Raw genomic sequence first — 26029 nt, 5'->3', positions numbered from 1 at the left:
ACAAACTGAATGTTAAATTTCTTTTGCTCCGAATTCCACAGGAGTGCTACATGCCTACTATGAGACCTGTGTGTCATTGGGATTTCTGTCCACCTCACTGCTACCTCCAACTCAATCAAATTTCTCGGATGGTTCACATCCCCCACTGCCTTGGCATTGCAGAGCAGCGTGTGATGGGAATGGATTCAAATATGCCGCAATCGGTGGGGATGGTCCGCAATGCTACTGCGTTGCTAACTATACATACATGGAATCAGATCCTGAAGGGTCTTGTAATGTCTGCCCAGGTTACGCTGGAATTACTTGCGGAAGTCCTGATAGCCTGAGTTTGTATCGCCTGCCATCATTCCTACAACAAATTCCCGCTCAAGAGACTATCCAAGGCTTGTCTGTCGGTTTAGACGGGGTCCAGTCAGATGAGGGTAATTACTCAGTAACGACACAGACAAATATCAATATTAGCTTCTTTGTCAGCGCAGGTGAAGATGTCCTGTATTCCATCTCTGGAGACAACCGTTTAGCTGAGGTTCAGACGTTTGAAGCATCCACCCATTTGCTATTCCCCGAGGCTGGTTTGTATCACCTGACTGTCATAGCAACCAATCAGATCAGTCATTTAGAGAGGGAATTATGGGTAACAGCTAAAGATAATCCAGTGCAGTCGGGCGTCCCATTTGTTGCAATCTATGCAGATCCGCTAGCTGGTATGTCTGAACTGGTGCCTGTCTGGGTAGTGATAGCCAATGGGAGTCCTGATATGTCTTGTAGTCTTGACTTTGGTGATGGCAAGATCGAACCCATCCTTGGTAATCAGTCTAGTCATGGTCTCACTCATAGATATGACAGCTCTGGTGTGTTTCTCATCACAGTCAGCTGTGAAGGACCAGACTTGCGATCTATGAATGCCTCGGCTACGATAGTAATACAGGAACGCATCACCATCACTCTCAATACAGCATTTAGAGTGATCAAGGGTGAGAATCTGACAATTCCATTCCAAATCTCCGGCACTAACATCACCGATCTTAAAGTTCTGCTGGATGGTGTATCCTCCTTTTCAAACTTCACATGCTCAGAGAATTTCTCTTGTGAGGGGTTCCTAGGAAAAAGTTCCACAAACATTCAAGGAACTCATGTCTTCGAGGTCCGTGCTTCTAATCTCATCAGTGGTCAAGTTACTTCAAGAGCTGACGTCTACATCGGAGTCCCAATAAGCAATATTTCATATCAAATCAACAGCACTGTTGCAATACCATATGAAGGGATCCAACTAACAGCAAATGTTACCAGGGGTACACTTGTCTATTTTCACTTTGACTTTGATGGAAACTCAACGGTCCTTAGTTGTTTCATGGCCCCATGTGTAGTCTCTCACACACAAGGCTTTCCAGAGGCAGGGGTTTACAATGTTTCAGTCGAGGTCTCCAATGACTTTAACGTCTTCTCAAGTGAGATCTACTCAGTGGGTGTTTTCAACCCTGTCCCAGCATTGAGTGTAGATGTAACCAACTCTAGCTCCATAAGTGACCCTGTTGAGCTACGTATCTACCCTCAATCAAATACGTCCCTGTGGCCGACAGAAGCAAAGGTGGTTTTCTCCGTCACTGGTTTTCAAAATCAAATTGAGCAACATTTTGTGCCGTCATCCCCCGTAGATGCTATTGGCATATTCTTCCTCACACTTCCAGTGTACGGTATTTTTGATGTAGCTGTCAATGTCTCCAATGCAGTGAATTTCATGATGGTACATGTCCCGATTCAGATAGGGCAGGAAATCCAAGGATTCTATGCTCAACTCCTGTCTTCAATGCATGCAACAGGTGAAAATGTGGAGTTGGAATTTGGCTTCACAGCCGGAAGCGACATTGTTTTTGAACTGGATTTTGGAGATGGCAGCCAGGAGATTCACATACTAAATTCATCAGTCACTATTCATCACCGTTATAACAGTTCTGGCAACTACATCATTACTGTTAGAGCTCACAATGACTTTGGGGATCAAGTCAGGCAGTTGTCTGCGAGAATCATCAATCCAATTAATGGATTGAGGATGGACACCAGTGGCACTGACATGGTAACTGGGGAACCAGTTCAGTTTGTATTCTACCTAGAGAAGGGAGCAGTGATACCGCAAACAGTTCACTGTTCTGTAGATTACGATGATGGTAGCGATATTGATTCTTGGGATAGTGTTCTATCAGACGGTAACATCACCACTGAGCATACATATGTTACCCCTGGGTCTCATCAAGTCCAGGCAAACTGTTCAAATGAGGTTAGCCAGGTTGACCTAACAGTCAATGTCACTCTCTACACCCATACTGCTGGATGCTTTGTCAATGTCAGTACAGTGGTTGCTGCAACCAATGCAACAGTGCAGTATCTCACTACAGTTGGTGATGGATCTGACATCAATTTGCTGATCCAGTTTGGTGATGGGACAAACATGTCCACTCACATTGACACAGTGGGATTCATGGTATTTGAGCATGTCTACCATCATGCAGGCTCTTACACAGCTCACCTGAAAGCTTCTAATCCTATCAGTGACTGCGAAGCATCTGGCGGTCCCGTAATCATCCAGGCTCCAATCCTTACAGACAGCTACAATCTCACGATCATCCCAAGTATAATCGATGTTGCAAACCAAACGACAGTATTTGCCATTACTTTGATGGATGAAATGCCATTACCAACAAACGTTACAGCATCTTGGACTTTTGGGGATGGAAATTCATCCTCACAAATACTCCTGTTGGGTAGAAAATTGAATGTTTCACACATTTTTGAAGAAACTGGGGAGTATGAGGTTTCAGTGCATCTTTCCAATATGGTCAGTGAATTGGACTTGAATGACACAGTGGTGGTTCTTGAATGGATTGATGATGTCGACTATAACATCAGTACTGCAGCTGCAGTTGGTGACAATCTGACTCTCTCCATTCTAGCTTCATCAGGGACTTCTCTGTCATACAATATTGACTTTGGAGATGGAACTGTGGTCACATCGTTTCAAGACAAGCCAGAAATTCTAGAATTTGCGCACTCCTATGAACAAGTTGGAAAATACGTCCTGACAGTAAGAGTGGAGAATGGACTAGGTGGGATTGTGCTTAACCATACAAAGATCCGCGTGGTGTATCCTGTCCAGGGCCTGAACTTTGAAACCACTAGTGAGGTGATCTACAGTCCTGGAAACATCACGTTCAGTTTGACCATCGATCAGGAGGTACCGCCACCCACTGTCATGGAATGTGTTTGGCGGAAAAAACCCACTACACCAGGCCTTGGCCCTGATGTACTGTGGAGAGAGAAGAATGTAAGCCTTGATTCTGGTGAGAGTCTGAATGTGACTCATTATTTCCCTGGTGGTCAGTTTGTCGTCAGCTTGCAGTGCAAGAATATTCTGGGCGGTCTTACCCTGGAGAAATTGATTACCATTTATGAGGATGTTGCACATTTGAAGATCTTCCTGGATAGTTTGGTTGCTGAGGTTGGATCTCAAGTGTTGATTACTGTCACTGCCTCTCAGGGCTCACTGCTGAATTATGCTGTACAATACGGTGATGGTACGACAGAAACAAGATATGTTGTAATGTCAACAAGCACAAAGATCCAAGAATTCCAGCATGCATACACTCAACCTGGACTGTTTACTCCTTCTGTAACTGCTGGGAATATCTTGGGAGAGTCTCATGCCACTTCCAATGCCAGTATTGAGGTACTGCACAGCACTCGTGGATTTCAGTTATTGTCCAATAGCCCAAGGACATTTCCCGATCTTATGGTGACATTTCAACTGGTCACGATGCAAGGTACCACCCCTCCAACTACAGTCAACCTTGCGTGGAACTTTGGAGATGGAAGTGTTCACTATGAGACAGTACAGTTCAATATGACCCAAGGCATCAATCATACTCACTCTTATAACAATTCAGGAACTTACCACGCTGAGGTAACTGTCACCAACAATCTTGACTCTCACATGTTTGAGACAAGTGTCATTATCAACGAAGAAGCTGCACCTATACAAGTCAGATTTGAATACCAAAACACAGATGGCATTTGGACAGCTGGTTTAGGACATGACTTTAATTGGTTTGCTAGTGATTCAGTAATCAGAATGAGTGCTAACGTAACTTCTAAGGATGCGACTATCATCTGGGATTTTGGTAACGGGGAAACAGCTCCACTTGACATTGTATTCCGTCGATATGAAACCCCCGGTGTGTACAACATCACACTAAAAGTTGAAGGCCACACAGATGAGCCTGTAGCATTGCACTTCATTTTTTACATTGTCCAGCCATTTGAACTGACGTCAATTCAGGCCATGGATGAATCAGGACTGTCAGTTTTGAAGTCAGGCCAACAGGTGGATTTCATATTGAATGGGAATGGTTTAGAAGGTCCAATGTGCATATCATGGGATGTTGGGGATCAGACTCAACAAACTGTCTATGGGCCAGAGTCTTGTGGAATGACACTGCACAATGACATCATCTTTGTCCAATCAAATCAAGACGATGGTCTACAGGTCTCACACACCTACACATCTCCGGGTTATTATACTGTCAATGTGTCTGTATCTAACTTCTTCACTACTGCATCCATGTCAAGTGAAATCACCGTCATGGGATGCTGGAATCCACCTGATGTGTCCATCAAGGGTCCGGGGGAGACGATAGATGCACCGCAGTCTCACAGGACGTCAGAAACTATCCTCATCGACTCAGTCACCACAGTTGATTGTATTGGTGTTGGCTTAACAACCTTCACCTGGGAAGTCTATAAACTCATCCTCGATGACGTTCAGAACATAACGCAGAGAGTGATGTACGATGTGCCGTCTGTGAATGGCCCACAATTGCAGCTAATGCCAGGTTCGCTTGACGTTGGCCTGTATGAAATCACTCTAACTGTCACAGTTGAAGGTTTTGACAATGCAACTGGTATGGACAAAGTCTACATCAGGATCAATCACTCTCCACTTGTGTTGGTTCTGGAAGGTGGAAGCAGTAGATCAGTGGGTAATGTCCAACCATTGGTCCTTGATGCGATGACATCATCATACGACCCTGACAACGTAGCAGGAAACTCATCTGATTGGTCCTTTGAGTGGACATGCAAAAAACTTTCTGAACGTAGCGAGAATAATTCCATGACCACAAATCTACCCTTTGCTAGCACTGATTACCTGTGTGAGAACAGCTCTTGGGAAAGACTCAACTTCACATCTGGTGTACTTCATCTGAATCCGTTGCAACTCAGGGTGGGTGCTCTGTATGCATTCAAGGTTGACACAGCCGTTGGATCCAGACTTGCATCCTACCAGCAAACCATCCAGGTCATGCAAGGGGAACCCCCGGTTGTATCTATAAGGCAAGTACACATTTCATTCAGTTTTAATTACAAGTCTTCAATCCAAAAAAAATAAAATAAATATCTAGTCTCTATTGTATTTGGGCATTTTGGCATTTTTGGTGTAAGTTTATTAAATTCCAAATTCTACGAGGTCCTGTTTTATTCAACTCTCAAATGCACTATATTTGTATACTTTGTCCATGGGCTACAAATTGTGCCATGTGTCCTGCAGAGGAGAGCTAAGGATGCACATGTCACTTTCACGCATTGGTTCACAAGGCATGTGTAATGCACAGACTTTCAAGTGTGATGCGTACAGCCTCAGCTTCATGTGAAATGTAAACACTAAAGCATGGCCATGTGACAGCTCATCGTCTTTTTTCCGCCAAAGTACAGTTTTTGGTAATTTGATGTCTTTCTTGCACAATACAGGTGCGTCTCCAACTGTCGCGATAAAACCAACCCGACATCTTCCTTCACACTGCAAGGGAGTTGTGACAATTGTGACACTCACAGCGAGTCAATGTTTACATGGTCACTCTACATCAAGCAGAAAGGAACTCAGGAGTATCAGGAAGTCAGTAACCTTGGCGATATGACATCAACTGGTACGTCTCCATCTTATATATTGCAGTTGCATATCAACCATTAGATTTTCAAATGCAACTCATAAAATAATTTTCATAACTATTGAGAATTTAAACTATTTGATCAATTGATCAATTTCAATTTGTAGTATTTTGTACACAAAATTTAATTTAAAATTAATGGTTATTTTTTCACTCTCAGATTAACCTGATTATCTTATGTTATAATCTGACGTTTTCCATGTTTACTTTGTAGTACACTTTGCTCACTAATTCAAACTTCATAAATCATAAAAAGTTAATCTGGGTCATTCAACACATTAACCAAAAAATAATACAAGGACTAAATAAAAATTGTTTTATTTTGAATGTTAAAGGTGTATCAAAGCAAGGTATTGCCTTCAATCCAAACCAACTGGATGCGGGGAACGAATACAATCTTCGTCTTGATGTGAAGGATGCGTTGCTAGGCAACGGTTTCCTACAGCACTCTTTCCTTACCAACCTTCCTCCATATAATGGCTCATGCCAAATCACTCCATCAGAAGGTAAGATTCATATTGAACTTTTTATTATATTAACAACCATTTGAAGTCAGCCTTTGAATTCTGAGATGTTTTTCTTTGAGGTGTGTTTGTCCAGGAGCTTGGCAAAAGTCATTCAGTTCTTGTACTGACAACAATAAATAAAATGACAAAAACAACACAAGTCGTCCAATTCTCATCACATCACTACAGGGTATGCCGTCACCACAGAGTTTAGTGTGAACTGCACTGGTTGGCTAGAAGAAGGCTATGCCGTTGATCGTGCCTCTATCTCCCAAGATCTTGCTGCTACGCAAGTCCTCCAGTACCACGTCTTGAGCAGACCCATGGGACAGACAAGTTTCTCACTCAAGACATCGACCACGGACAGCTCCATCTCGGGTATTCTCTTTGGGGTTGGTCCTGAGGAATTTAGCTTCCAAAACGTGGTGCGAGTTGAAGTAGTGGACGTGTACGGAGCAGCTGCCTACGTTGAGATGACGATCACGGTACGAAGATTGTTTTCATTGCGAAAGATGAAAAGGTTGGGCATGCCGGTGCCAAAAACTAATATGCATGTGGGATTGCCATTATCATGAAGCGCGGTAACATAGCCAGGGTTAGGATCTTATTCCCACAGGAGGTACTCCTTAAATGTTCCAACTGGGGGAATGTACATGTATTGTTTCATATGACTGACTGAATAATGCAAAATAACCATTATACACTGAATATAGTTATTTTGTAATGCTGGCCAGATACATGATCTATCAATATTTTGAAGGATCCAAAATTAGTATGGTGTCAGTGTGTATTGTATTTTCTCATATCCTACCTTATTTGTAACAGGTCAGGAAACCAGACTTGTCAGCTGATGACATCACATCTCTAGTCAGTTCCAATGGTAGTAAGCTGTCTCTTCTGATATCTTCTGGTAACGTAGAGGGCGCTACTCAACTGATATCGGCTGTCCTGACAATTCTACAGGTCAAGTATCAATCAAATAATACAAGCAAAAGTTGTAAACAGTCACTGAAAGTCAAAAGATCAGGGCCCAATTTCATAACAATCACCATTTTGTGCTAGCAGTGGTAACTGAAGTCTGCGCTAACCCTGTAAGCACAGAATCATTAGTTACGGGATGTACACACACTAAAGCAAAATTTCCTTGATAACCCATGAAATATGCTTACCGTAAACAGGGGATTTTCTGTTACAGTAAGCAAGGATTTTGCTACCGATAAGCAGAGCCATGAAACTGGGCACTGGTCACAAGTTCAGTCACAAGCTACTCCAGTTTTGATAAGCTTTATCGTTCAACATTCAATTACTTAGATCAACACCTGTTACATGTGAACTCATGTGCACTTGTGATCAGAATGTGATTTAAACAAACTACTCAAACTGCTTGTCAGCAAAGCGAGTAAAATTCTTCTGATCATTTTACCAAAGTCACATTTGCATGGGGTGATTTTGTCTGTTTTGGATAAATGTATTTCCTTTAAAAATTCATAGCTGTGTCATACAACTCTTATCTTAGTTAGATATTTTTGTATCACATGATTTTTCTTCATGTTTTTTTTTCAGGATGACAACACCACAATGACACCTGAAGACGTAACAGAGGTAGGAGGAGGAAATGTGATTGCACTCATCTTATCTTAATTGACGCCTTTCCCTTTTCATTTGAAACCAAGAAAGTCAAATATGAAATGGCGTCGGGTTTCACTGAGGCACTTCAGTTTTCTATATACTTCTGTTCTTCCAGATACGCTCCAATCTGGTGCTTGAATTAGGGAAGATTTCCTTGTGGGCCAAGACAGCCGAGGCTTTGCTTCAAGCATCTTCTGTCATGTCTCAGAGTCTTACTGGAGGTGTCAATGATAATGCTTTGGTGAGTAAAGTTTTGTCAAAAATGCATACAGGAATTAGTAGAGACACAGCATTGTTGTTCTTGTATTTTTCAATTCCACCGAAATACTGCATGCTTCAGTGTTTTTATGGACTGACACACAAACATAAATATTCTAGGATCTGTTGAGGGGAAGAAATTTGTGTTTTTTTTCTGATCAGATTGACGCTGCAGCTACAATGGTCAGGATGGCAATGAGTTTGGAAAGCGTAGACACAGATAACCCGGAAATTGTCATAGAAACAGCCGAAGGTACGTACTTATCAGAATCAGGCTTTATTGTTTTAGTTTTTCACATGTGTTCCACGTTATTGCATACTCTCACCGTCAAGGAGCAATTTCAACTGCTCGATCAGGTTTATTTTAACAATTTCAGCTGACACACCTGTTGGGGCATTTAGGGAAGTCATGAGTTGCTTAACAATGATGAAGATGTTTAGTTTTATAGGACTATCTCTTCATTTAAGTTGAATACAAACAAAACCATTATGTACATTAATTATCAAGGGAGTTCCTTTATCATGGGAATTTTCCATTTCCAAAAATTACAGAAATACTGTGATATAATTGAGTCACAGTTTGATGGGAAAGGTTTAGATTTCAAGAAAAACTCACATGCAGTTGTGAAAACTCAAAAATATGTTTACCTGTTGCTTGACTAGGACTCACTGGAGGACTAGGAAGTCTCATTGCCCAATCAGATGGAATCGTTCAAAATGCTATGGGAACCAGTGAAGCTTCCATGTACACCACTACGCCTTCATCACTAGGGACCAGGGAACCAGTCATCTTTGATGTCTATGGCGATGACCTTTCACCTGAGGAGATTGCTGAACAAGCTGCAAGTGAAAAGGAGGAAAGCGAGAGAAATGAGGAGAATGCACGCACAGTGGTGGGTAGGGTGAGGGTAGGGGATCAGGTAGGAGGTGGGGCACAGTGGTGGGTAGGGGTGCTTCTGCTTAATACTGTGCAATCACCTCCATCTGGCGGTTATCATACATATTATGTGGGTAGGGGATTGGGGTAGGAGCAGGGTAGGAAGAGAGATGGGGGTAAGGGTGGAGATATTAGAAGAGGTAAAGCAGACTTTGGGGTAGTTGGGAGAAGATGAAAGCAAATGTAGATGATGGTGGTGGTGATGTTGAGATGATGGTGCATGAGGATGATGGTGACTGTGATGATGAGATAACTATAACGATGCACTGAGGATGATAGTGATGATTATGGTGGTGATATTTGAGGTGGTGATGGTGGTGATATTTCATAACATTGACAAGAACTAATGTTGACATTGATTAAATAATAGTGATGAGGATGCCAGTCACGCCAAGGACTGCATGATTCCAATGACAAGCTTACTGATTTCACATTGTCTTCTGAAATCAAACAGGCCTTGACTATCAGCATGCTAGCACAGGAAACACTTGACCTGGTGTCTGGCGTGGTCATAGGTCAACGTGTGACAGGTCAACCTCCAGTCACGCTAGTCACAGATGAACTCACTCTAGAAGTCTACAAAGATGAACCCAACTCCGTGGCTGACAGAGTCATCACTGCAGACGCTGGATCCTTCCATCTACCTAATGCCAGCTCACTATTTGGAACAAGTGGAACAAAACACGTCGAACAAATAGTGAGTTTGAGTAACTATTTCTCAGAACTTGACTCAGGTGAAGGGTGATTTACGATCACACCATCCCAAAACAAACTTCTATGAAACGTCGTTTATCATCACCTGCTACAGTGGATTCGAATCAGTCAAGCAACCCTGGCAAACTGAGTAAACAAGTTGTTAAGACAACTGCATTAGAAAGCAACAGGTTGTGGGTTCGAGTCCCACATGAGTCAGCTTCTGGAGTTTTTAACAAAAGTTCCTGAAGGCAAACCGTTTTATAGGTTCACTTGCACCGATGCAAAATTCTGTCAGTTGTCAAAGAATGTCTTAACATTTGATACTAGATGCTTGTAAGAGTAATTGTTGGATTTTTTCCTTCACTTTTTACAGATCTATTCCTTCAACGCAAACCCCTACAGCTTTTCCAAGAGCTCAGACAGTATAGGTTCCAAGGGGGTACTCACCCTAGAGTTTAAGACGGGACAAGGGGAGCCACTCTCGGTGCAGAACCTGACAGATCTGATCAGTATCACCTTAGACGTTGATGACAGCAAAGTAACGAGTGCTGAGACAGTCCAGATGAGGTTTACGAATGTATCCACAATGCAGTATCACAAGGTGACAAATATCCTCCGACTTGATCCTAAATTAAAAAAAGAAAAGAAAACAAATATTGTAAAGCACTGGCCTAGCCATGGCACAATTTGAGTCAGTTACCTTAATTTATAAACTAAATGTAATACTATTTGTCCATTTTTTGAAAGTTCCAAAATTTAACAAATGTGAATATTTAAGTCTATTTGTAAGTCCTTTCAACACAGCAAGGCCAATTTGGTTAAAAGTATTATTACAAGGAGGCTGAATGGGAATCAAAATGGAACAAAACTTTGAACCAATCAAGTTTCTGAACAAAACAGCTGTTACGTTTACGACTGTTCAACCCATATTTTTGATGACCAATCCTGCACCTGTTGTTCTGGTTATAGTTATCTAATATATATGACAAAAATTAATAGATACTGAGTTATAAATCGTTGACAGGTGGAAATACAAGAGAAAGATATCCAACTGAGAGTCATCTTCAAGGAAATATCTGACAACAGGACCAACTTTCATGTCTATCTGAGGAAGGGAGGTCATCCTGACACCTTAACATACGATGCGCTCACAGAAATACCCAGATGTCTTGGCAACGATGAAACATGGAGTGATGAGAGACTGGAAACAGAGGCTAGACACACTGCAGTATTTGCTGAAGAGTTACTGACTGGTGTGGGAGACTACTACTTGGGCATTAGCCTAGCAGGTCATTCTTATGTTTTTAATTTCTGAATTTCAAAAATGAATTTCTTTCTTTCAGTTTTCCTAAGCTATTCTGCAAAATATAAGACAGACATTAAATTTTTCAAATGTCATTTTTTTCCTTTTAATTTAATTTGTAGATTCATCCCAAGAATCATCTGATAAAGTGGACGACATGATGAATAAGACAGATGAATTATATGATGTGAACGTAACCATGGTGATATATGCAGCTGGTTGCCGATACTGGGATAGCAACATCACAGCATGGAGTAGTCACGGTTGCCAGGTATGCCCAGTCAGCACTGCATATGGTCTCATCAGTGACAAAAAATCATAACGACAGGACAAACCTATTTTAATCCACAGCTTCACCTTATTACCAAACTCTGTTTGTTCTCAGGTTGGGCAACACACCACGACTCATTCCATCCACTGTCTGTGTAACCATCTCTCCTCCTTTGCGTCATCATTCTTCGTTCCCCCAAACACCATCGACTTCTCCACCGTCTTCAGCAAGTTTCTGAATCTTGGAGACAATGCGGCTGTGTTTGCCACGGTGCTTGGATTCTTGGGCTTGTATCTGCTCCTTCTAGTCTGGCTTAGAAGGAAAGATAAACAGGACATCATCAAGGTAACTCTCAGTGTTAAGAAAATCAAAAATTTAGATCTTTCAGGACCTCTGTAGTCTGTTTGCAGCCGATTTCAAGAAACTTCATGCAAGGGTAAGTCCACTCTCGCAACAATTTATTACGCAATTTGCGCAACATTTCATGCTGCGCAACATTTTAGTTATGACAATTTCTCAAAAGTTTTATAGTGCGCAAGTCAGCGAGTTACACAACAAATTATGGCGTTACTTGCGCAATCATTTTAGGTGGCATAAGTTGTGGCGTAGCTACTGAAAATGACCTATTTGACCAGCAAATCATGATCAGGTTTGATACAAGACACTCACAGCTTTGAGTTTGAAGTAAAAGAATCACTATTTTACTTGTAACAAAGTTTTAAGAGTGGTCGCAGGATTACAAAGAAAGTTGGACAAAACTATTTTCAAAATAGCGGGTGTGGGTGATTCAATGACTGTTTTATGAACGAACAAATTCATACACAAACAGCCTTCATAAATGCTGTTATTATCCTCGTCCAAGCTGATATAATTATTTAAAACCTTGTGCAGCTATGCTAAGTTTTGTGAAATCGATTTCAAGTTTAATGCTGGGCAATAAATTTGTTGTGTTAGTCCTACCAATGGTGTAAGTTTAAACGCACTGTTTTGTGAAATAGGCTGCTGGCACCTTAAAGTATTAAGACGGATTAACTTTAACCGTTGTTCAGTAACAGTAGAGAGCACTTACATATGTTTATTTTATTCATTAATGTTTTTGTTTTTCAGTGGGGAGTGAGTCCCTTAGCAGATAACCATCCCAGCGATATGTACTTCTATCAAATCACAGTGCAGACTGGCATGGGGCCAGGCTGTGGCACAAGGTCAAAGGTCAGTATCATCCTGACTGGAGAGAGTGGGGATAGTGGTGTGCGCTTACTGGACGATGACAAACGAAAGGTAAGTAAAATATTTCATGTCACTGTTGTTTAGATTCTATGACATCTTGTGAACATTAATGTTCTGGCAAGCAGAGTTGCTCATGAGTGTTACATGAAGGTTTACCCATACAATTCTTACAGGTGTTTGAGAGTGGTAGCATCTGTCACTTCTTGATGGGCGTGGCTAGTCCTCTGGGCCCCCTCTCCTACATCAAACTATGGCATGACAACACTGGCCCTGGTCAACTCGCTAGCTGGTATCTGTCACAAGTCTCCATCCTTGATCTGCAAAATGGAAAACAGTAAGTAAACAAGAGAAAAAGAGTATAGGACACAAGGAGAACTAAAAGCTAAATCCCACTGATGCAAAATTGTGCAGTGTAACAATAAAATACAATAGTTTGTTGTTTCAGCAAAGCAATGGACAAATGTGATCATTTTGTGTTTGTTCCTTTAGATACTTCTTTGTCTGTGACCGGTGGCTTGCTGTAGAGAAGGACGACGGAGCAATAGAACGTGTTCTTCCCGTCGCAACTCGCTCTGATCTGACTCAGTTCAGTAAGCTTTTCATCTCAAGTAGCCGGCGCAACCTCTTTGATGATCACATCTGGTTCTCCCTATTCAGTCGACCAACACGGAGCCCATTCACCAGAGTCCAACGTCTGTCTTGCTGTCTGTGTCTGCTCTACCTGAGTATGATCACTAGCGCTATGTTCTACCGCACTGAAGAGACTGTTGAGAATCCCACTGCTTTACGTCTTGGGCCGTTCATCTTCACACTTCAACAAGTCTACATTGGATTCATCAGTGCCTTGATTGTAGTACCAGTTAACATCCTCATTGTCCAGATCTTCAGAAAATCCAAACCCAGCAAATCCCAGCTGACAAGTCAACTCCCTAAACATCTGCAAGAGAAGCTAGACAATCTGAAAGACAGTTCACCATCAGAGGACTCAACGCCACAGAACTCAGTCGTAGACATCAAATCAGACAAAGTGGAACTGGTCCCAATGAAGACATCAACAAAACACAAAGTAAAGGATCAGAGAACAAAAGGCAGGCCATACTTACTACCCCACTGGTGTGTCTACATGGCATGGCTGATCATGATTCTGTCATCATTTACCGCAGCGTTCTTCACTGTATTATACAGCTTAGAATGGGGACAGGAAAAGTCCTGCGAATGGTTGACGTCAATGCTGATATCACTGTTCAACTCTGTGCTCGTAATACAACCATTCAAGGCAGGTTTTCTCAACGTTTCAATTTCCATGCCAGTATTGCTTCATTTCTGTGCAAGTCTGAACTCAGAGAACACGAATATAATCTCCTCCCAAATGATTTGTTACCATGTAATATGAGCAATCATTTGTATTCCATCATATTTATTATAATTATCTTCCCTTTATATCCCTAACTGAAATGACTTCCTTTCTACAGGTCGTTGCCGTGGCAATAGTCCTCTCACTCATCTTTAAGAAACCCACCAAGATGGATGTTGAGATAGATTCTGATTTCTGCCGTTATCAGAATCAACTTCAGAATGATGAGGAGCTCTTACATGATTCACAGTCCACAAAACAAAGTAGGAATTTCCCATACGATCAAAATTCTACTCTTAATCTGTTAATCAAGAACACAAAAAGAAACGGTTTCTTCTACTATCACTAAACAGCCCAGTCCATGGAAACAGCAAGGGTCTGTGATATATGAGCAGATTCGGCAATTAATTATGCTAAACAAGACTGTGTCTTGACCTTGAGATTCTGACCATTCAGCGAGCGCCTACTATCAGGTCTTCCATAACCCATTGTATTACAAGAACATAGCAGCCAAATGGACAGATCAACAGCTTACTCCACATTTCAGATCAAAATGACATCACAATTTCTATCAGACGTTGACTACTGAAAGGGTTCCATTGGACAATGGGTGATACTCAGACTACTAACAGTCTAGCACTGCTGCAAACTGCAATAGAATCAATTTCATGGGACTGTTAAGCACATGTATTGAATTAAATTTGCTTAATTTTTCTTTTTCTCAACCAATTCAAAATCAACTTCTGACTGGTAAATCTCATATGATGACATCTTTCTTGACAGTGAGCTGTCATAAGTACAAAGTACGACTTCCACCGAGCAAAGAAGCACTTGAGGAGGCACGTAAGAAGCGTCTCAAGGAGATTAAGATGAATCGGATGCTGAAGGAGACAGGGATCTATACCATCTTTGTCATCATTGTCCTCTTCTTGTGTTACACCAATCGAGATGACATGTCATTCTACATGTCTCAGTCACTCAGAGATGTTTTCATTGAGAACAACGGGGCCGAGAACTCAGTGAGTTACATCAGATCTGATTGAGATTCCAGGAACATTCAAGAAAACAATGTTGATGTTTAAATCATTACTTCACCATTTTAGTATTTGTTCGACATCAAAATATCCCAGAAAGAAAGTCCATCTTTTGTTTACCAAATTGGATATTGTGGACACGTGTGGCAACTTTCAGCAAAACAGTTCTCTTCTGCACTGCATATTGATTTCTTAAAATGTAAATGGTTTAAAAATCTTGAAATATCTTATTTAATGTAGACCGAATAACATGACAAAGATGCTGCAATTTTTGGGTTTATTTCCAAATGATTCAGCTTATAATTGCAATTGTGCTAACTAACTACTGACTGTGTTACTTTTATTGCTGTTTCTTCACTGTAATACAGAGTGATAAGCTAACATTCCACAGTTTAGAGAAGAGCACACCCGATCTCTTCTGGACATGGGTGGAGACCGCCCTCATTCCTGGTCTCTATGGTAACGCTTATTATAATGGTGTACCGATGCACTGGAGACATACAAGGTTCATTGGTGACTGGCAAGGGTACCGGGTGGGACCGGTGCGACTCAGGCAACTTAGAGTCAAGAACGGTAAGCAAAAAATATTTTTAAAAACAGACGGAATGTGTCCTTTGTCCTGTGATATTAGATTCAATGATTATAAGATATCAGATTGAGCTCACTGAATATTCTATTTTTAAATGCATCTCTTTTAGAACCATGTGCCATTCCTCCAGACATCAGTGTCTTACATCCAAACTGTCATCTGGACTACTCTTGGAGCAACCAAGATGAGAACAATTTCACCGTTGCCTGGCAACCAACGACTGAACATAACTCAAAGCTTTACTCTGACGAGGAAAATGCCCCCTGGATATATCATGATTTTCTTGAGCTGAACGGAGCTCCACATTTCGGAATCCTCGCTGTGTATTCAGGAAGTGGTTATGTGGCTGAATTTGGCACCACATCTGCCAAGGCATTAGAAACTGCTCAATTCCTCAAAGATACCAGCTGGTACGATGAACTAACTCGTGCAATCTTTGTAGAGTTCTCAGTGTACAACGCAAACATCAATTTATTCAGTGTCGCAACTCTACTGGCTGAAACATCGACAACAGGGGGCGCTTTGGTGACATCATACATCCACACCCTGAGACTGTATCATTACGAGGGAACTGTTGCAATATTCACCATCATCTTCCAGGTATGAAAGCCGTTATTGAAATTCATTACCCACGTTTGAAGTCATTTATTCAGCCAAACAATGACACACATCAAAACACACTTTTGGGTAGAAGCAGGTTATTACAATATGTCAATTAGTTTATCAATTAATGGCACATTCTTTACTCTTCCAGGTTATGTTTGTGGCTTACCTTCTTTTCTTCATCATCAAGTTGCTTGTATCTCTCAAGAAAGATGGTTTGAAGGAGCTGAAGAATTTCTGGACAGCTATTGAGCTGGTCCTGATATTGGTAGCCATCAGCGCCATTGTCATGTTTGCCTTGCGACAAGTCTTCATTGAGCTGGCACTACAAGAAGTCAAGAATAAAAACCAAGGTTTGTAAGGTTTTCCTGAAATCAAACTTTAAGCAGTTTTTACAATGATTCCACAAGTTGTACTTTGAGTTGAAACATTTTCAAAAAATTTGAATCCTTATGCTTTGACCCAAGTTTGATTTGATTTGATTGCAATATCCAACAGGTGAATTTGTCAACTTTAGTCACATCGCCAAATGGGATGAAGTCTTTGGATACCTACTGGCTTGTATTGCGTTCCTGTCTCTCATCCGCTACATGCGTCTACTCCGTCTCAATGCTCGCATGTCTCTCCTTGGGATGACTCTTAGCCACGCATCCAAGGACATCTTCTACTTTGTCATCATGTGGAATCTTGTCTTCTTCGCTTTTGGTCAGTTGTCGTACATCCTCTTCCACAGCATGGTTGAAACATTCTCCTCGTTTGTCTCCACTCTCGAGACGCTCTTCTCCATGCTGCTTGGCAAGTTTGACTTTCACGCCTTGGTGGAAGCAAATCGGATGCTAGGCGGGGCTGTCTTCGTTATCTATATTGTGACTGTGTATATGATCCTAACCAACATGTTTATTACAATTGTGGTGGAGGCTTTCAACCATATGAGACACAAGAGAGAGTTAGATGATGCAGTGGACCCCGAGATGATTGAATACATCGTAGAAAGGTTCAAGGCATTCTTCTTACGTCCCTTACATAGAGGAACTACTGATGTACCACCAATCAAAGGTTAGTTCTACTCCTGTCAATGACTAACTTATATATCTGTACACAAACACCACACTTTAGAAATGTTTGCAATTAAACTGTACTTTGTTTTCCTCATATTCAAGTAACTTAAAACTTATTAGATAAATTATAATCAAGTTACTTAATTGAACTTTAATTTATACTTTTGCTTAAAATAACTTCTAAGGTACTTTAGGAACCTTACAAGCAGATATAGTTTTAATTTTTGAATTTCACTCACCTTCCTTTCACAAATAATTATTTTGGGGAACTTTTCTCGTTTTGTTTAATCAGCCAATGTGACCTACGAAGACACAACGAACTTGCTTGAGAAGCGAGTTGACAAGATCGTCAAGTTTGTAGAGACCAACTACGGGAAACTTGAAATATCCACCAATCAGAATGAGGCTACAACGTCACCAGCGAGAAGTCTGAGTCGCATCTCACTACACTCTGCGACAAGGTCATCTGATGGCGGCAGCAAATCAGCCAAGAAACCACGCAATCGGGTCATTTTACTGGCATGAACATTTGTGATAAAACTAACCTATTTTGACTGAAATTATATTGACTGATTTCTTTTAACTTTAATGAATGACTATTGTGGAATTACTACAAGCAGTTTTTTCTTTGTCATAGTTTAACAGCTTGTACAAAGTGTTTTCTTTTAACATTATGTATCATCTATTGTAAATATCTAAAGCAATATGCTTAATAAACATATCACCGAATGTGACATCATTATATGGCCAGGTTAGTTTTAAAGTATTTGAGGTGTTTATTATAATCCAGATTTATCAACTCTAAACCTAGCCTAGAGTAGAAAGGGCCAAGGAAATGTTTTAAATAGATTGAAAGGTAATAAAGATTCAATTGTAATAATTGGAAAGTGGACATTTGCAGTTAAGATAAACTCTATTTTTTTTATTTTCAAAACATTATTGATTGTATTTTGAAAAGAATGTAGCGGTTAGATCTAATTTATTCATTCCAAATAAAAACTCTGTCACATGATTTTCAAAATCACTAATAATGTGCATATTGTTGGAAAGGAATATCTCAACAAGTTTTGTAAATGAATGTAGTTATTATGTGTTTCCAACATACTAAATACATGTATTTTATGTGTTGTGTAAATTAGCTTCTCCCATTGACAAAGTATTTTTCAGTAAGAACAGAATTGTTTTACTTCATATTTAAATGAATTGTTTTCCCGTGAAATCACTGTGAAGTCAACAGGTGTCATACAATCTTTGTACTTGCACAAACATGATGTCAATTAATGGTCTGGGCTAGAGTACTGAATCCCTTTGAATCAAGTAAATCCTGGTGTTTATTTGTGCAGATTTAGGGCATTTTGTTGGTTACCTTAACCAGCACACTTTAGACAAAACAATTTGAAGGACATATTTTAAGACGGAATGATGAACCACTTTGTAAATATAGTGCCTGTGTCTAGCAGTTTATGTACAGGTTGTTGAACATCTAATGTAGCACATTTTGTAAAGCTTGCAAAGTATTTATAAATTATACATGGCAATGAACAGAATATAAGATCCATGCCAAATATGACGAAAAAATGACAAGTAGACTCTGGTGAGACCAGTTGATTGCAGAATCATGAAAAATAGTCAGTGTTGAGTTTAAGCAAAATGATTAATATAGCACTGTTCTTTCTAGTAGCTTTTATTGTATTTAAGAATACAATAATTGTGAAATAAGTAAATCAGTTCAGTTAATGTAATCTTACTGTATAAAGAACCTGTAGTTAGTGTCAGTTACATGAATAAATCATTTCTCAAAGCATAATTTGTATCAATTGAGAAGTGTTAAATTCATATGAAATCACTAGAAACAAAAAGATGTTTACTTTACATGGAAAAGACACATGTGATTTAAAATTAATTCTTCATGCAGAAAAAAATCCAGATTTTGATTGAATACAAGTTTGGCACAATAGAAAACACAAAATCCTCAAAGGATTGAAAAAACAAAGATGTAGCTTTTACTATTCAAAATAACTTTTGTACGTTATTCCAAATGGGCTATGCCACACACTGTCTCTGCCATAAATTTACAAAATTCTAAAAGATATAAGATCATTATCAAAATCATTACAATTTCAACAGTTTCCAACAAATTTCAAGATAGTGATTATTTATAAAATACCCTGTATAGCTACGCATCACTTAGCTGTCTGTGAAGTTTGCTTTCCTCTTCTCAACAAATGCTGACATGCCCTCCTTGCGATCATCCTGAAATGTAACACACAACAGAAGATTTCATTGTTAAAGAATCAACTCTCATTAATCTTAAGCTCACCCCTCACCTTTCTGATTTAACCGGTTTACCGGTTCATCTGGCAATCATACAGGGGTGTGTGCTGAAAATTGGGACCCATCTGACTGTACACCAAGCGACTGGATGAAATCAAACATGTTTCATACTTGCTTGTTTCGCATCCAATTTCACCATATCCGATGTCACTAGAAAGGTGTGTGGACAGCACTTCGATTTCAAATGACACAGGATTTATGTTAAGCAATCAGATTCAAGAAGGAAGTCACATGATTCAAAACTGACGGCTGTCATTTTGTCATCATGTGACTGGTCATCATGTGACTGATCATCATGTGACAGATTATAAAACAGAATCGGGCATGCATGCGGGTTAACGGGTTAACATTCACCGTTGCGGTCTCCCCAACGATGAAAAAGCCATACTGGTGACCTAGCTTTAGGCACACCAACTTTTTTTCCAAATTTGCAGCACAATATATTTGACATTAAAAATTTGTTTCTATGTGTTCAAGTTTGAGCCAAGTATGAACCAATCTTCCATTAAACTAAATAAACAATTTATAAGGTAAGAAAAACTACAAACTTACAGTTGCAAAAGTGGAGTAGAAGATTTTCTTCTCGTTTTTGAGGCCTTCATGCAGGGAGAGTTCATATGCAGAGTTGACTGCTTCCTTCCCCATGGCAACCGTCAGTTTGGAGTTTCTGCCAATTTTCTCGGCCAACTCGATGGCCTTGTCAAGAACCTCCTCGGCAGGATACACCTTGCTCACAAGTCCTGCAAATAACATGCAAATGAGATATAAATTATATGCAAATGAGATGCAAGCAATACGCCACAGAAGTGTGACGCCATGCGGGGTCATCTCCAATAGTGATGGGTCCAAACAATGTCTCATCCGCCATTTTACCGTACAAATTGCACAGGTGATTTAGATGAACATTTTCTAGTTGATATTTCACAGAAATTAAGAATGAATAAGGCTGGAATATGGGACTATACTTTGAAGCTGACTGGAGTCATCAATGAAATCTGAACATAAAGAATGCTGTTTTATTTTTCAACAGATGCAAAACTGTTGAATTGGGCACCGTGCCTATTGCTATTAAAGTTACGCATATGTGATGCGATCAAGCTAAATGAGTTGTTTGTCTACCCTGGTCAATTTTTTTTACAGATTTGAAAAGAGCACAATCTCAGCATTACCGCTGTGAAAACCGCATGCTGATACCATCTTTAGTTTAAAAATTATGGAAGTCGGAACACCAAGAGATGTGATGAAGTAATGAGATGAAGTGGCCCTATTTTGACCTGAATCTCCAAATGAAAATTCCTGACAAACGACTCATTTAGCTTGATCGCATCACATGTGTGTTTGGACATATCACCCTGGACAATGCGTGACCCAGGCAGTGTATGACGTAACCACTTCTACAGCGTATTAGTAACCAATAGAGTGTTCTGATTTTAAAGGTAACACAACAAAAAGTTGCAATAAAGAAAATAATCAAAGCCCAAAAATCCTTTCTCAATCCTGGAAATTTTTCCTTTGCAAGAATCCAATGGCATATACTTTTCTCTTGAAGTTTTAGAGATGCATTAAACCCTACATGTGACTGGGTGTCTCTTTCTGGATCCTGCAAGATTATTCTTGAATTTGAGTTGAATTTGAAATTTCAAGCAGTGTTCCACAACTCTTAATCATCAGGCTTCATGGGCACTTTTTGTGGATCACAAATGTTCCTGATAGGTGTTCCAAGAAACTCCAAAGATATTTTTACCCATTTCTTTGGCTTCTTGACCGGTGATAGGGTCTCCAGTGAGAACCATCTCCATTGCCTTGGATTTACCGATAGCTTTGGTAAGTCTCTGAGTACCTCCTGCACCTGTTGACCAAAAAAAAAAAATATTTATAAAATGTGCCCTTTCCATTCCAATGATCAAAGGCGAATAACAAAGAACTAATTTCAAACCCAATTTCAAAAAGTTATGACAGAGAAGAAAAAGACAAGACACAAACTTTGAGATAAAATCAGGTCACTGCCCCAGTGCCAAACTGCAGTACGGGGAAACGTGTATCCCGTCCCCAGGGGATTTATATACTTAAATCTACAGCCCATCCTGACATTGGTAATGTCTTGACTTTTCCCGAGACAGACGCCTCTAACCCTACTTAAGAAGGCTGTTCTGAGCAAGATTCCTGGCTGACCAAATAATGGGAGTTATTGGGTAAATATTCAAGGGCCTTAACAGGAAAGGCTCTGCAAAAACAAATAATGACACTTGCTGTACCTGGGATTGTTCCTAGCAAGATTTCTGGTTGACCAAATCGGGCTTTTTCTCCAGCATAGATAATATCACACATCATGGCCAGCTCACAGCCCCCACCAAGCTGTGAAATAAAGAAGACAGTGTGTTTATTTCAAAGTTCAGTCCACTGCTATCTTTCATCTCATGATCTTATCTCAAACCTTAACCTCAACCCTGTTCTTCCGCAATTGTGATTTTATTTTAGTCTTCTTCCAATAATTAAGTTTTTTTATTAAAACTTAGTAGTTTCTGCCTTGCAATAGAGTAAATGGGTGCATTTACGAGTAGCAACGGGTGCCACATCGGTGTGTCAATACAGAAAAATACAAGTGCGTACAGTGAGCTTTTTACAATGTAAATCGCATTTTCACAAGCCTCATAAATGCGAATCTGTTTTGTTTTTCCATGTAGCCTGGTTTTCATTTTAGAAATACCCCATGAATGACATTCAAATCCTTCTCTTTCATTGTCTGAGAAGTTACTAAGTAATATGTCAAGTTTATTATGGGTACTCGAGTCCGTAATCTGGAACCGGTTTCTGACATCAGTGGTTGGGTACTCGGGTATTGGTTTCAACACACAGCCCTACAATGGAAGACACATATTACGTCATCTGCTTCTTTTAGGTCAAATAAAACAAATGCCAGCAGTTGATGGCAGGCAGGTCATTCTCCCAGATACTTACAGCGTAGCCATTCACAACTGCAATGACAGGCTTTCTGGTCCTGCTCACATGGTCCCAGTCTCCAAGGAAGTTGCCGCTGTAAACTTTCTGGAATGACAATCCCTGCATCTCTTTAATGTCTGCTCCAGCTGATAGCACAATGAAAAAATAATAAATAAATAATATAAAACAATTGGAACAGTGGATTTCTTACTTAAAAGTAACTAAGTTTTTTTTCGAAAAGAAAGATATATTTACTAACAAATTATTACAGATTGGTATTAACCAATGTATATTTTCATACATGACACTTTAAACATTTATTTACTTTATTATTTTTTTTTCAGGTTGGGGGGAATCACAATCAAACCGTTTGGGTCAATAACTTCACTTGGCAGAATAATCCTTCTTGGATGCATATCTTTGTTTCACTGGGATAACTTTAACCCTAACCCCTAGGCCCTATTGGCTAGGAACCATCCTCAATCCTGCAATATCCTCTCGTTGCTACCATGTGAAATTGGATACAGCCTTCAGTCCTCCAAATTCATCTATTATTTCTTGACTTTGTTCAGTGGAGGGGTGACTATTGCCTCAATCATTCAAAATCCTCCAACAAGCACTATTAAAAGGCTGAGGCAATGCCGGTGACCTTCAGAAGCAGTGCCAATGATACCGAGCATAATGCAGGGCTCAATTATGCATGGATGAACAAAAACAATGCTGGGAACAGCCCATGAACTCCACACAATGCATCCTCCAAAATCAACCTTTTTTTTTGCCAATCAGCCTCTATACTCCAAAATGGGCTAGTTGATTTTGGAGGATTGGGGGTTAGGGTTCAAAATACAAATAAACACGTCAAAGATGACTGCGGAGTGCCATTGTCTATTCTCAAATGTTACACTGGTCAATAGATCTTCCAAGCACCTACCAGCGAATGCCTTAGGTGATCCTGTCAAGATGATACACGCAATATCCTTGTCTGCTTCAAATGTCTTGAGAGCATCCGACACTTCGGTCATCAATGCATCACACAGAGCGTTCAAGGCCTTGGGCCGATTCAACTGGATCAAGCCAACATTCTGATTCTCTCCTTTCTTCTCAACGATGATATTCTCATAATTGGCTGAGTTTGCATAAAGGAATTAAACACAAACCAACTCTTGAAGCAACACAAATTACACACTCATATTATTGTAGATTATGCATGGGGTGCAGTCGATGTGTACTTATGCAGGAACTGTAATTGTAAATTGAATTTCAAATATGACACATTTAAAAAAACATATTTACTATAAACATGGATGAATAAAAAAATCCTCCATGCTATAAAAAAAAACCTTACTTGACTATAAGTTTGTAAGTGTAAGTGAATGAAAATACCACTGCAAATTTTTGAAAGAACGTTGCAACCTGACGCTGTTTTTTTTTCATATATCATCTCAAAAAAGGTCAGTCATTGCAAAAATGTTTAAAAGCCATGAATCTGGGGCTGAGAAACATTTCTAATTTTGTTCGAATACAACATTTTTTTTGACTCTCCATAGATTTTGCACACAACAGTTGGTCAAAAGTGCATGCATGTGGGCGTACTTCAGACCAATACTGAAAGACAGGCAACAGCCTTACTGATGCACTTCGCCAAGCTCAGTAAATTACAACCTGAAATTACAAGATAAGTAGACCTCTGAAGATAATGAATTCAGTGTTTGTTTGTTTGGTGTTTTTTTTGGAAAGATTTCCATATACGAAGTTCACTCAACACCCTGTGTACAAACCCTATGAGATTGGACTGAAAAATTCTAAGTGTCTTGATTGGATTTTCTGTTCCCTTAGCAACGCGTCAACGGGGATGTCCATGCATAGCAGGGTTTATATAGCAATGAACTACTTGTGGCTGAACATACAGAGGAAGTCCAGTATTTTAACCACATTTGGGGCTAGCCAAATGGCAGCAAAAACGAATATTCCCTCATTTATATATTAATTATATAAACATGTGGATTTATAAAATTAATTTTATAAATCCACATGTTCATCATTCATGTTCAACCATTGCTGCCATTAAGTAGTAAGAGGATTAAGCTTAATATGGACTTTGATCAGCACTACATCATGTATGTAGTAATATCATAATCAGCTGTGCAATGCACGGCATGGCACAGCATACTGCATGTACTGTGTACATAAAGTATGATGTACACGTACATGTATGTGCGTACCGCGACCGGTCCTACTAAAGCGCGTCAACAAGCGTCAACAAGGGTCAACAAGCGTCAACAAGTTTTAGTAGTCGTTAAGTGCGCGTCAACAAATTTTGTATAGGCTTTTGAACAATAAAAACAGCTTTATATGGTAGAAAAAGCAATAATGAACATCTCCTGCATATCAATTAAAGTTAAAATTATTTTAAAACTTGGTTTTTTGAACGAGAAATGTACGACGAATTTGTCGATAAAAGTTGGCCGCCATCTTGTTTATGTGTAGCTAGCCGTACTACGCATGCGTGAAGTGTAAAGAGCCATACTACGCATGCGCGAAGTCTACAGCGCCATCCAAACAAGATGGCGGCCTACTTTTATCGACAAATTCGTCGTACATTTCGCGTTCAAACAACCAAGTTTTAAAATAATTTTAACTTTAATTGATATGCAGAAGATGTTCATTATTACTTTTTCTACCATATAAAGCTGTTTTTATTGTTCAAAGGCCTTTACAAAATTTGTTGACGCGCACTTAACGACTACTAAAACTTGTTGACGCTTGTTGACGGTTGTTGACGCGCTTTAGTAGGACCCTACCGCGACTGCGACCCGTATTCGATTCCATACCGTACCTGCAGACGACAAACATCGAAAATGTCCAGCTGATGACGGGAAGTACTTTGAGCGCGTCGATAAACTAACCACTGTCCTTGACACAAAAGTCCTACCAAGGGCAGAGGCACATTTGTACAAAGAGGCCATTGTGTGATTTATATTTCTATTATTCGGGAAGTTTTTACAAGTCCAAAGTACGTACCCCGGGGGACAAGTAACACAGCTAGTCGTGCAAGTAAGTAGTAGTCTGTTGAAATGTTTCCCCATAGCGTTTTGAAAGCTGATTCTGGGAACTACACTTGATGTGCAAAGGTCAACGAGAGTTCAAATTGACCTGTAACGTTAATTCTCGTGAGATTCTACGTGAAATGAATGATGATTGGGCATACCACTAAAATATAGGGATGCTCTTTATTAATTATATAAACATATCATCCATATCAAAAAACAAACCCAAATTTGATAATTTTTGTCTACA

At 39.9% G+C, this 26029-nt stretch overlaps 2 protein-coding genes across 2 annotated transcripts; one reads left to right on the top strand and one right to left on the bottom strand.

The window, feature by feature from the left end:
- The first annotated feature begins 182 nt into the window (after nucleotides 1-182).
- On the top strand, nucleotides 183-18014 carry LOC119734930 (polycystin-1-like). The gene is made up of 24 exons (XM_038208571.1): nucleotides 183-5382; nucleotides 5797-5972; nucleotides 6329-6499; nucleotides 6689-6984; nucleotides 7325-7462; nucleotides 8063-8101; nucleotides 8244-8369; nucleotides 8549-8639; nucleotides 9050-9279; nucleotides 9778-10020; nucleotides 10393-10620; nucleotides 11044-11308; nucleotides 11445-11593; nucleotides 11708-11938; nucleotides 12701-12871; nucleotides 12994-13154; nucleotides 13310-14096; nucleotides 14293-14437; nucleotides 14958-15193; nucleotides 15577-15781; nucleotides 15907-16397; nucleotides 16552-16753; nucleotides 16899-17456; nucleotides 17751-18014. Exons 1-24 carry the CDS (start codon nucleotides 248-250, stop codon nucleotides 17981-17983), a joined length of 10707 nt encoding a protein of 3568 aa, XP_038064499.1. The 5' UTR covers nucleotides 183-247; the 3' UTR covers nucleotides 17984-18014.
- Nucleotides 18015-18764: 750 nt separating this feature from the next.
- LOC119734929 (enoyl-CoA hydratase, mitochondrial-like) lies at nucleotides 18765-25802 on the bottom strand. Its single transcript, XM_038208570.1, has 7 exons — nucleotides 25569-25802; nucleotides 23664-23858; nucleotides 22751-22878; nucleotides 22048-22147; nucleotides 21537-21641; nucleotides 20345-20532; nucleotides 18765-19711 (listed from the first exon to the last, which is right to left on the bottom strand). Exons 1-7 carry the CDS (start codon nucleotides 25696-25698, stop codon nucleotides 19646-19648), a joined length of 912 nt encoding a protein of 303 aa, XP_038064498.1. The 5' UTR covers nucleotides 25699-25802; the 3' UTR covers nucleotides 18765-19645.
- Nucleotides 25803-26029: the final 227 nt, after the last annotated feature.

This window comes from Patiria miniata, unplaced genomic scaffold, assembly GCF_015706575.1.
Source record: "Patiria miniata isolate m_02_andy unplaced genomic scaffold, ASM1570657v1 HiC_scaffold_28, whole genome shotgun sequence".
In the NCBI taxonomy this organism is placed as follows: Eukaryota; Metazoa; Echinodermata; class Asteroidea; order Valvatida; family Asterinidae; genus Patiria; species Patiria miniata.
The sequence above is the reverse complement of the archived record's forward strand: the minus strand, read 5'-3'. Positions and strand labels throughout refer to the sequence as shown.

Bases quoted from the DNA above. Each gene is read 5' to 3' on its own strand.
- LOC119734929 (XM_038208570.1), bottom strand. From the start codon at position 25,698: ATGGCCTCTTTGTACAAATGTGCCTCTGCCCTTGGTAGGACTTTTGTG. The intron at 21,642-22,047 runs GTACAGCAAGTG...TTTGGTCAACAG, and splicing joins CTTGCTAGGAACAATCCCAG to GTGCAGGAGGTACTCAGAGA. The intron at 20,533-21,536 runs GTAAAAATATCT...TGTTATTTGCAG, and splicing joins TCAAGAAGCCAAAGAAATGG to GACTTGTGAGCAAGGTGTAT.
- LOC119734930 (XM_038208571.1), top strand. From the start codon at position 248: ATGGAATCAGATCCTGAAGGGTCTTGTAATGTCTGCCCAGGTTACGCT. The intron at 9,280-9,777 runs GTGGGTAGGGTG...GAAATCAAACAG, and splicing joins AGGAGAATGCACGCACAGTG to GCCTTGACTATCAGCATGCT. The intron at 17,457-17,750 runs GTTAGTTCTACT...TTGTTTAATCAG, and splicing joins TGATGTACCACCAATCAAAG to CCAATGTGACCTACGAAGAC.